The sequence below is a fragment of the Panicum virgatum genome, chromosome 1N, assembly GCF_016808335.1.
Source record: "Panicum virgatum strain AP13 chromosome 1N, P.virgatum_v5, whole genome shotgun sequence".
Lineage (NCBI taxonomy): Eukaryota > Viridiplantae > Streptophyta > Magnoliopsida > Poales > Poaceae > Panicum > Panicum virgatum.
In genome coordinates this window covers 66,702,153-66,714,255 of record NC_053145.1, presented here as the reverse complement: position 1 = coordinate 66,714,255, position 12,103 = coordinate 66,702,153, and the positions used below count along the sequence as shown (strand labels likewise).

Here is a 12,103-nt window from a genome sequence, read left to right as displayed (position 1 = left end):
AAACAATTCTTAAATGGTGAATTCGCCATACTTAAAATGTAGTAGTAAATTTTATAGTTGATTAATCAAAGTGAAGGGTTAACGAAAACCTAGTAAAACTACAAGAATTATGTACAACTAAATTATGATATTACAATGGAAATAATTTATAAATGGTATGATACATTTACAGTAATGCATAGTACTTGAAGTCCATGAAATCTCGCTAAAATATATATCAGAATTTGTAGAATACAGTCCAGGGGAAAAATTAGGAGATCGTGTTCTTTTCATATGATAATCAACTTTAAAAGAAATATAATTTTTTTAAAAATTGTTTCACATAAATAAAAGAATGCGATAAACTATAGAATCAAACAAATTAGATCTACCTACTGCAGTAAAATTTACGACATCGATATAACAACAGCCTACCAATTCCATGCGGAAAACCGAACCATTGGAGTATCACCAATAAAAATATGTACAGTATGGAAAATCTAATCCACTAGAGGGAACTGGCTGCTAATCTCTTAATACCAATCCTGCACCAAAAGATAGCCTCTTAGCGGGCCACGTCTTGTGCGAGTCCTGATTATTTTGCAAAAAAAGCCCTCCATCTTTACCAAAATCAACTTGTAGTCCCTTCTTCATCTTCCTCTTTCTTGTGACAGCCCAGGTATTTAATTACAAAAACCGAAGTCTAGTTGAGGTCAAAGTGAGAAAATGAAATTTTACGCATGAAATGACGAGTCAATTGAATCAAGGTTTTTAAAGATTTAAACTATTTTGTTTCAAATTTTAAACAAACATTCCTTGAAAATAATTTCTAAAACAGTGCTCAAATGAACTTTTGCATAAAACCAAATTTGTAGAGTTTTAAATAGGGAACAACTTTCATGTTCATAATTTTTCAAGTTGCCACGCAAAAACTTGAGAAAATTTTGAATTTTGAAAAGGGCCATATTTCAAATTTGTAAGAGTTTAAAATTAACTTTTAAAGTAGGCTTTAAATGAAAAAGTGCCTAAAACAAAAGTTGTAGATCTCAAAATTTTAAGCAAGTTTGGTATTCAAGAGTTTTTTATTTGAGGCCAGGAAGAAGGAGAAAAACTGAATTTACAAACTGCATTTTGGAACTTCAAGTTAATTACGAGACTGCCATCACCTCCATCTCCTCTGCTCGCGCCGCCGCAACTTCTCGGCGTTCGCATCCACGCGCCGCCGTGCCACTACTCTCGTCGCCGCTTAACCATCCGACAAAACCAAGTTTGTTTTCTCCTCTCTGTTTCGCCTTTTCCAGAGCCGAACTCCCTCCTCCCCGTCGCTCAGCGCACTGCCGGCGCCATTGCCGCCGGTCCTGCTCCGTGGAGGTTCCCTCTCCGGCCCTCCGCTGCCGCAACCGCTCCCCCAGGAAGCTCTCCCTCCTCCCATTGATGCTCACCGGCTCGTTCCCCGCTCGCCCTCGCTAGCACGGAGCTCCCGCCGCCGCCATGGTTGCCGCCGCCCCCTAGCTCACTGTGGAGACCCCTCCTCCGGCCTCCCTCGAGCCAAACCGACCCCACAACGACCTTCTCCATGGCGCAGTGCAGCTCGTCGACCCCCTCCATGCCACCCAGGGCCTCCGGAGCGCCGCCGCCACGGCCTAGCGCCGGCGCCCGTGGGCAGCCCTCCTCAAACCGCCTCCGCCCCCACCAAGCACCTCTACTGGTTCGCCTCGGTCCCCTCTTGCTTTTCCCCACCCTAGCCCTCGCTGCCGGCGACCCATCTCGCCGGAATCCGGCCGCCTCCCCCTCCCCTGTTTCTCCCCATCCGGCCAAGGGCCTTTTTGCAAGAATTCAAAAACTTTCAGGGGCTAGAATGCAAAAGTTACATGAACACTTAGCTGTGAACTTTGAAAATACATTACAATTCGTAGAAAAATCAGAAAAATACAAACTCAATTGTTCTGAGTTCATTGCAACTAGATCTACAAGTTTTGTTACTTGCACTTTTTATTTTGCTCAATATTTTTTCTCTATTTAAAATACAAAGAATTGTTAGCATTTAATGTATCTCAAGTTGTATGCATGTTCTGGTTCTGATTTTTGGACAGTAGTGTACTAGTAGGTAGAGTAGCTCTGTGTAAAAGTTTCACAACCATAGGAAAATTCTAGCTATAGTTTTTAATAGACCTTACTTTATGCCATGGATAAATGAATCTAAATTCTTATGGCTGTTATGCTTTGATTTAGAGGCTGAAACTTTTACAGTGATGTGATAATGCTTCTTAAATGTTGTAGAAAAATTTGGAACTTTTTACTTGAGTGGGACCTGCTCAATTATTTATGCCATGAATAAGTGTGCTAAATTGAGAAAAATAGCTCCTCTGCATAGAAAAATCTAATATTTTTACTAGAGGCTTTAGTTGAGTGTATGATCCTTCTAGCAAAATTTGAGACTCTGGAATTGCTATAAATGTCTGTAGGATTTAAATTTCATTAATGCAGCTATAACTTGTTCTATTTCTCATACCTCGTGTATTATTTCTTTAAATATGAAAATAGTTGCAATTCTTACAGTAGATCATTCATTAAGTTTTCTACCTTGTGTAAGCATTTCATTATCAGAGGATGTATGTAATTATGTTTATGTTGTATCCTTGGTTGAACAATAATTGCTAGAATACTGGTGTCGCATGACTTAGCAAGATTTTGAAAACCACCCGTTCCTCTTGCGAACTAAATTGTGTTAAATTACTACTCTATAAATGACTGCCTAGGAAATGTTAATTAGGAAGTTTCACATCCAAACTCACATCTTGTTGGACTACAACTTTATCGTAAAGGAAAAATAATAACATCTAAATCGCTAAGCAACTCGGAACTTTGCATTCATACATATGCATGGTTGTATTTCATTTAGGTACGATAGATGAACCATGTGAATGACGTGATATTGGAGTCGACAGTCGAGCCAGAAGACGGTTAATGGTGGATACATCTAGAAGATGGACGGATGGATCCCGATGTGCACAACCAAATGAAGATACTCGCCGAGCGGCTATCCTCTAACTAACACTGACCTAGTGTTAATCCCAGGCAAGCCTCGGAGCATGTCCTATCTATATTAAATTTAACCAACTTATTATTCATATCTACTTGCGCATATAAGTTTAAAGGAGTTGCTTGGAACCTTAGATGCATAATTCCTAGGTACCTATTCTTGAACACTAGTATGTGTAGGTCGCTAGATGGCTAGGCTAATGGTTCGGTAGAAGTCGAGTGATTTTCTGTCACTCGCGAGAATTATTGGAGTTGAATGTCTACTACATACTGCAACTATAAGGATCACGGGTGGGGCTGTGGTACTTGTGATGCCCCGTCTATTTAGTGAAAATGGATAAGGCCGCAGTGTGTGGTAGTGGTGGTTAAGCGTTTGAACGTACTAACCACATGCTGAGAAATATGGTAATCGGTAAGCTTAAGTACCTGATCGGCCCGGCGAGTGGACTTTACTTTCACCCTCTTTGAACTGGGTTCACATGCGGCCACATGCGGGTACAAGAAGGCGCACGCCGGGCGTGGATTCTTGTAGTCGAGGTGGGTGACCCTGATCCACAACCCGAAAAGAAAGGGGAAATGTTGCACGTATGACTCTGAGAGTAACCACGTGACGTGTGGTTAGGTCTGCCTTGTAAGGTTAACAAATTTGATTCGAATCGTCCGCTTCTCACGGTTTGGGACTGCTTAATACTTCTGCCACATAGAGTAAGAAGTGAAAGATGATGATGAATACGGTTGGTTGGATGTTGAAAGATAATTGTTTTCCACCATGTATGCTATTGGATAGATGCTCACCTACAATGGTTAATCAAACTAGAACCTGAAAGCAAAAACCTGAAATTAAGGATCTACTCTTTACTGCTTTTCGGCAAAACAAACCCCTCAAACCAAAAGCCTTGCATATCTAGATAATGGGCTATGTATACCCTTAGTCGGGTAAGCCTTGCTGAGTATTAGTATACCCAGTCTTGCTTGTGGCTTTGTTTTTCAGGTGGTACATTTGAAGATAGGGTGGATGGCGTCATGTACGGGCTTCATCATGACGTCTTGTTTCGTCGCTAGACTATCGTTCGTTTTTCGTCAAACTTGAACTCTGTTGTATGTTTATAAATTTAAACTCGATTTGTAATAATATTTCAGTTTCATACTCTGTGCTGTAAAATTTGCGGAATGTTGTATTCTCTGAACTGCTTTGTCGATCCTGTTTCAAGTGGTTTAATCGGGATTTTACCCGACAACACTGCCAGATTACTCCGTTTGAAGTGCGTGTTAACCTATATTGCCTTTATGGAGATGGTTAGCGCACTTGAGCCGGATTAATTTGGGCGGGGCTACCACATTTCTCCTCAACATTGCCGGCACCGCACAGACATTCTTGGCCACTGCAGGGCCGATGCCTTCCCGCTCGCCGACTCGTTCCCGGCGGTCACCTCAGACCCGCACTGCGAGTCGCTCACCAATCATGGCCTAAGCCCGCGTGCGCACTCGCGCAACAGCTCCTGGTACTACACTGACGCGCGGCTCCCGGAGCCCTCCTTCCACAGCTGCACGTTGGAGTGGGACTGCCTCGACGACGATCCTACCCGTGCCGACGACGTCTTCATCCCCTACTGTGTGGCGCTCAATGTGCTTCACTACGTGCTCGACCTGGTGCTCAACGCCTCGGTGCGGCACGACGCAGATCTCTCCGTGTTCCTCGCACGGGAGCAGCCCCCATTTCTGCTACGCCGCCAGGGACACCACCATTTCCTGGTGGTATCCATATCTGTGCGGGACTACGCGAAGCCGCTAGCCACGGAACCAAGGCTATGTGGCATGACGTCGTTGTTCCGGCCGCTGAAGCTGGCCAACTTCAGGTTTCTGCTGGTGAAGTCTCCGCCAAAAGAGAATCGGAAGAGAACTCCCGCCTGGCCGCTCCCGCGGCCACCTACACCGGGAATCCGTCCGGCCGTGCGCATGCCTGGCCAGAACGAGCAGCTCCGGTAGACGCAGGGGTGTGCGCTGGCTCCACCGCCCAACGGAGCTTAGCCCCTCCGCCTCATCTCCACAGCCACGACCTCGCCAAACTGACCGTGGCGCCGCTGCAACGAAAGGTCAAGAAACCCCCTTGTCACCGGCCTTTGCCTTGCCCCCCATGGTTAGTCCTTCCTCTGCATCCTCTTCTTTGGACCACGGTTGGAACTGTGCAGCTACCTCTACAAGAAGAACATCCTTCCTCTGCTCCTGATGTTTGCCGTGGCCAGTGCTACCTACCTATTCAATGAAATGCATACACCATGTTTGGCAAGAAATTGTACATATAACTCCAGCAGAATGCCATCCTCATAAACACAGCTTCCCATCCCTTGTCTTCATTTGTGGTACGCTCTTCTCAAGGATGAAAGTGATCTGTACTTTAGAACTCATGTATGTGCTCGTGCCCATGAGTATCGCCTCTTGTTGACTATGGAGAAACATCACATTCTCAACTCAAGGCCTTGTTATTACTCCTAGCATCCATGCTGATCAACTTTTTCAAAATGCTACAGATTTATACTAGTATAAATTATAGATTGTTTTATCAAGAGAATTTGAAATATGCATGGGAGTCAGAACTCAGGAGAGTTTTCTGATTTGTGATGGCAACTAGGATATGACTATCAGCAACTTACTTCTAATCTGCTTTCATATGCTTGCTGTGGTGAACTAAATTGTATATCCAAAACATCTGAATATTCCAGTACTCCACAACTGCTGGCACTACAAACTGCATTATCTCACAGGTTAGTCAGTTTAAACCATTTGATTGCAATTCAAACGACATTAATCTCATTTGCTTAATTACTGAAAATGAAGGGCACATCTCGATGATCAAACACAAGTCCTCAAAGCAGTGGTGCTGCTAGACCCGAACAAGTAAAGTGGCCCAAAATGAGCTCATATAAATGACTCCATGCTGTTAGATTTCTTTACTATATTTAGTACAATTGTTATATGACACATGGTTTTTTTTATAGAATAACTACGTCCTCGAGCTCGAGGTCTGAATTTCTTCATAATAGTATTCCTACTTACTTCGGCTTTAGTGATGAATAAACTCGCTTTGTCGAAATCCCTAAAATGAGTAGCATTTGCTGCTGCCGAATAAATCCTACTTTCCCAGTTGTTCTAAGTAATCCACGCGGTACAAAGTTCGCGGTAGGAACTTCTTTGAGTCATTGTATTTTTATGTTCATACGAAGGAAACGACTATAGGATTTTCCAAATTGGAAAATCTAAATGAAGCCCTTTTTGTTCAGTCTATCTGGATCTTTTTGTATAATATAATAGGAATTAATTAGAATATAATAAGTATTTTGTTTCGTCTAGGAACAGAATGTAAAAATATTCCTTGACTTGAATAAAATCTGGAGTTGTGTTGTAAAAGTGAACATGAATTTATTATCATTCAATGAGCGTCTTGTATTTCATAGAAATTTGGGGTTATATAGTCCTTACGTCAGGGCCAACCTATCCAACTTTCAGGCATTAAGATACATTTAAGACGTAGATGATTATCATAAGAAATTCCCACCATATCATAAGATTCGCGTTCTTGAAAATCGGCACTTCTCCAAACCCAGAAGACAGACGGGATTCTAGGATTATCTTTTTGGGCAAAGACTTTTATGCATATTTCTTCTGAATTATCTATACCATATTGTATTCTCATAAGATGATACACGCTAGCTAAAGATCCACCGGGTGCTACATCATAAGCACATTGGGAACTTAAATAATTGTAACCATATACATATAAAATGATAGCAATGGAATCCCAATCCCCCGCTTTTATTTGTGAAGTCTCTATTCCTCGGTGATCGAAGCCCAAAGGTCTATGAACCACCTCATGTTTGACTAGCCAATTAGATAACCAACCCTGCTGTATTGTCTTGATCTCTCCCCCTTTGTATAAATATTTCACATTTCAAATGCAAGTTTGAAAGATTGCACTACTCTTTCTTTTTATGCACAAAAGAACCCCTCCTAATTCACTAATTTGTAGGAAGATATTGGACTTTTGGATTTGAAAAGAGTTTCAGAAGATATATCTAAAGTAGATGGTGATTGATAGAGCAATTCTTGTTCGTAAGTTCCAGTGTGAGTACTGCGCCGAACATAAAGCTTGTGACGGGTAGTAAAAGATCGATTTTTCTTTTGACTTTGACATAGAGTTCGATCCTCAACTATTTCTCACGATATCTTCTTACGAAGTTTTGTTAGAGCATCTATAACAGCCTTTGATTTAGGCGGCAACTCGGTAGGTAGACATCCACTGGAATTAACTTATCAACTCCTCGAACAGTACTATAGGAATCCGTACTGAACATTCCACCTTTAATAGTACAGGCTCCCATAGCAATGACGTATTTTGGTTCAATCATTTGCTCATATAATCGCACTAAAGATGGAGCCATTTTCATTGTTACCATACCAGCTGTTAAAATTAGGTCCGCTTGCCTAGGACTTGATCTTGGTACCAATCCATAACGATCAAAGTCGAATCGTGAGCCTATTAATGAAGCAAATTTAATGAAACAACAACTGGTACCATATAGACAGGTCAATCAAGTCTAATCTAACACTCCTCAGTTATCTCAGTGTGGTAGAACTTGCAATGTTTTTTTGATCGTTGTACCCTTTTGTAGACCTGTAGAACTTGAGACTTTGTGAAACCTGAACAGGCTGTGCCCTTTTGTAAAACTGTAAACATGTGGACATGGAATTTATTTTTGTGATATTTGAATGGAATGTTGCCTGTTTGAAATGGAGTACAGATTGGTGTGCTGATATGCCCTCGTCTCTGTTATTATTATTATTTCAAATAAAAACAAAGTAAACACAAGGCATGTATGATGACACTAAGACGTCGACTGGGAACTATGTATCAAATATAGGATGAAACCGCCGCAGCGGCGTCCTCTATCGAGTACGGGATGATAGCGGTGACTCCCCAATCCTGTGAATCTAGCGGCCTCCCCGTTCCTCCTGTACAAGCTAGCATGGCGCGGAGCCCGCTGCGCGGCCGAGAGAGAGAGAGTGAGCCGCCTCTGTCGCCGGGAGCCGCACCGCTGGTCGAGCTCGCCGCGCCGTGCGCGTTCGCCGAGCTCCGCCCGCCGCCAAGAGCGCCGCGTCGTGACCGTCGGCCGCGCCGCGCCCGCACATCGCGCTCGCCGTGCCGCGCCCGTTTGCTGCGCCCGCCCGTCGAGCTCGCCGCGCCTCCGCGTCCCGCCTCGCCACCGCGCGCTTCCGCCCCGCCTTGCCGCCGTGCCTCCGCGGCCCACCTCGCCGCGCACCTCCGCCTTACCGCCGCGCTCACCAGTTCGCCTCGCCGCCGCGCGTCCGCAGCTTGCCTCGTCGTGCGCCTCCGCAGTTCCCAACCATCAACCTTATTAGCCTTTATATGTTATTAAACATCACAACTTTTATTATATTGTTGTAAGTTGTTGCCTCCTTGGGTCCCATTTTTTTATCTTGACATGCTTAATTCGTGACTACTACAATAAAACACTAGCCTTCCTTGCAAAAAAAAACACTGCCTAACAATTATGTCTTCAATAAAATACTAGCGGCGAGCATGGCAGCAAGCGGCAAGTGGCGTGCGTGGGGCGAGGGCGAGGAAGCGATTGGCGAGCATAGGTGAGGGTGAGCGCTGAGTGGAGGCGAGGGCTTAGGGTAGGCGAGGCTGTGGGTGAGAATTGCGGGCAGGAGCAGTGGATCACACGGCGAAATTTAAATCGGCGAATCACAACCGTCACAGGTTTAACTAAGGAAAAGGAATAACCACGTACTAGAAAACATCACCTTTAGTCTCGTTTTAGTAGTAGAGATTTAATAGCTGTTTGTATAAATGCTTGCAATAATAAGCAGCTATGCATGCATGTGTAGTGTAGCTAGCGTTAATTAATTTGTTTATCCTTTACAGATGAGGGTTTCTGCATGCCGTTCCCTAGTAGCTCAGAAATTAAAGAAAAATAGAAGAAATGACTCTGCTCGAAGTTCAACTTATTATATATATATATATATATATATATATATATATATATATATATATATATATATATTCCTCAGATGAGATGAGATGAAATAAATTAATTAAATCGATCTAGGTGCTAGCAGTTTGAATGTCGGAGGTGTGCCTGTACTGTACTCTGATGGAGTATGTATAAATGAGCAAGCCGCAGGTGGCTAGCCTAGCCGGCGCCCTGGAGGACGCTGCCGTCGGAGGTGTGCCTCATGGTGAGCCTCCCGTGGCCGATGATGCCCTTCTTCATCATGGCCACGAACTCGCCGTAGTCGATGCGGCCATCCTGCAGGCAGCAAATAGCTAGCTAGTAATCAATAAGCTAGCAATGACGATGATGATTGATTATTACTAATTAATAATCTTAATAATAAGTAGGCAGGCAGGCAGGCACGCACGTTGTCCTGGTCCACTTCCCTGATGATGTCGTCGATGCCGACGTCCGTCATGTTGTGGTCCCTGCAGGCCTGCTCCAGCTCGTCGACGGTGATGTAGCCGCTGCCGTCCTTGTCGAAGTAGGCGAAGGCGGCGAGCAGGTGCTCCTCGCGCTCCAGCTTGCTCATGTGCACGGTGGCGGCGATGAACTCGTCGTAGTCGATGGTGCCGCTGCCGTCCACGTCGGCCGCGTCCATGAGGTCCCGGATCTCGCTCTCCCTCAGGTTGGAGCCGTGGCGGCGCAGCCCCTCCTTGAGCTCCTCGAAGGTGATGGCGCCGCTGCCGTCCGTGTCCATGGCCTTGAACATCTCCTTGAGCCCCGCGAGCTCCTCCTCGGAGAGGCTCTGGGCGATGACCCGCAGCGCCATCTTCTTGAGGCGGTTCATGGCGGAGAAGTGCTTGAGCCTGGAGAGCACGGCCGGGTCCAGCGCCCGGTCCGGCGCCACGCCGTTCTCGCAGATCCAGGGGTGGCATAGCACCTGGTGCGCGGTGAGGCGGTCGGCCGGCGGCGAGCGCAGCATGCAGCGGATGAGGTCCTTGGCGCTGGCCGAGATGCTGGGCCAGGGCTCCGACTCGAAGTCGATGGCGCCCTTGAGCACGGCGTCGAAGATGCCCTGCTGCGTCTCCGCCCAGAAGGGCGGCACGCCGCTGAGGAGGATGTAGATGATGACCCCCGCCGTCCACACGTCGGCCTCGGGCCCGTAGTGCTTGCAGAGCACCTCGGGGGCCACGTAGTAGGGGGACCCCACCACGTCGGTGAACACCTGCCCGGGCTTGAAGAAGACGGAGAGCCCGAAGTCGATGGCCTTGAGGGAGACGGAGGCGGAGGCCGCCTCCGCCTCCGCCTCCGCCTCGTCGCCCTGCTGCTGCCCCGGCGGCCGGCGGCGGTCCTTGAGCAGGAAGTTCTCGGGCTTGAGGTCCCGGTGCATGACCCCGAGCGAGTGGCAGGCCTCCACGACGCCGACGATGACGCGGGCGATCTCGGCGGCCTTGCGCTCCGAGAAGTAGCCGCGCTCCACGATGCGGTCGAAGAGCTCGCCGCCCTCGCACAGCTCCATGACGATGTGCACGTACAGCGGGTCCTCGTAGGCGCCCTTGATGGTGACCACGCTGTCGTGGCCGGCGAGGTGGTGCATGATCTGGATCTCGCGCCGGACGTCGTCCACGTCCTCGGGGGTCAGCAGCTTGCGCTTGGCGATGGACTTGCAGGCGAGGGCGGTGCCGGTCGCGAGCTCCGTGCACAGGTAGGTGGTGCCGAACTGCCCCTGCCCGAGCTTGCGCCCGACCGCGTACAGGTCGCGCAGCTGCGGCGTGGCGTGGCCCAGCACGGCGGTGGGGGAGGAGAGCTGCTGCTGGTGGCCGCCGCCGCGCATGCTGCTGTTGCAGGAGGGGTGCCGCCGGCGCCGCCGCTGCTGGTGGTCCGCCGCCGCCGCGCTAGAGCTGCCGCTTGCTGCTGTTGAGCGGGATGATGAGGAGGAGGCCGAGGAGGTGCCGCGGCGGGAGCCGTAGCAGTAGTCGGAGGCGGCGGCCGTGGAGTAGGTGGGCGTGGAGGAGCCGCGGCAGGAGTTGCCCATGCATCAATCAATCAGTATAGCAAATTAAGGGCCGCTGGCTGCTGGGACTGGCCATTCTGCTTCTGGTTGGCCGGGCCGATAGACGACGACGACGACGATCTGATCGGCGGCGGCGTGGTCCCGTCCGGTAGGGTAAGCAGCAGCGGCGGATGGATGGATGGTATTGCGTTTGCGATCCGATCCGTATCTTGGGGTCGGTGGGGAGAAAAGCTCGGGAGGTGGAGGAGAGGTTGGAGGGAGCGACGAAGGAGGAGGAGCGCGGGCGGGAATTGAGGACGGGCATGCCTCCAGCCTCTTCCCTTCCATTGCATTCCCTTCCCGTGTGGACGTGGACGGGGACGGGACGGACATTCACCATGGGCCATGCGTTGGGTATGTGTAACATCCCGAAAATTACCTAAAATAAATCGTGCGCTAAAATTTTGTTTCTCGTCGTTGAGCTCGATCTCTCCTTGAAACCCTAAACCCTAATTCCCAGAAACCCTCCCGAACAACCCGACACCCGACTTCAATCCGCGTCCCATCTCCTTTCCACCCAACGCGACGCGTCGTGACCGGCCGCCGCGAATCCCGCCCCCTCTTTTTCCCTCTCTTCTTTTTCCCTCTCCCCCTCCTGGCCCCATACCCCATCTCCCGTGGCCGCACCCGCGTGGCCGACCGCGGCCGCAGTCGCCGCTGGCGCGCACCGCCCCCCCTCCTTTTCCTTTCTCTTTTTTTCCCCTTTTCCCCATTTTCTTTTTCTTTATTCCTTTTTTTTCCTATTTTCTTTTTTTTCCTCACCCCCCTTCTTTTCTTTCTTTTCTTTCTTCCTTCTCCTCTCTCCTTCTTCCCCGACGCGCACCTGAGCCGCTCCCAGCCCCGGTCCGCCTACCCCGCGCGCGCCTCACCTCCCTCCCGCACCCGCACCACGCCGCCCAGGCCCCGGCCTCACCCAGCTCGCTTACCCCGCCCCTGTGCGCGCGCACGCGGCGCCCGGCGCCCGGGCCAACCGCGCCACGCCGCGGCCGCCTGCCAGCGCCAGCCCGGTGCC

The 12,103-nt window shown here is 48.5% G+C and overlaps 1 protein-coding gene across 1 annotated transcript; it reads right to left on the bottom strand.

Moving 5' to 3' along the window:
• Window positions 1-9,112: 9,112 nt before the first annotated feature.
• Window positions 9,113-11,366, bottom strand: LOC120657729 (calcium-dependent protein kinase 6-like). Its single transcript, XM_039936148.1, has 2 exons — window positions 9,463-11,366; window positions 9,113-9,350 (listed from the first exon to the last, which is right to left on the bottom strand). The coding sequence occupies exons 1-2, from the start codon at window positions 11,071-11,073 to the stop codon at window positions 9,234-9,236; spliced, it is 1,728 nt and encodes a 575-aa protein (XP_039792082.1). The 5' UTR covers window positions 11,074-11,366; the 3' UTR covers window positions 9,113-9,233.
• Between the last annotated feature and the right edge of the window lie 737 nt (window positions 11,367-12,103).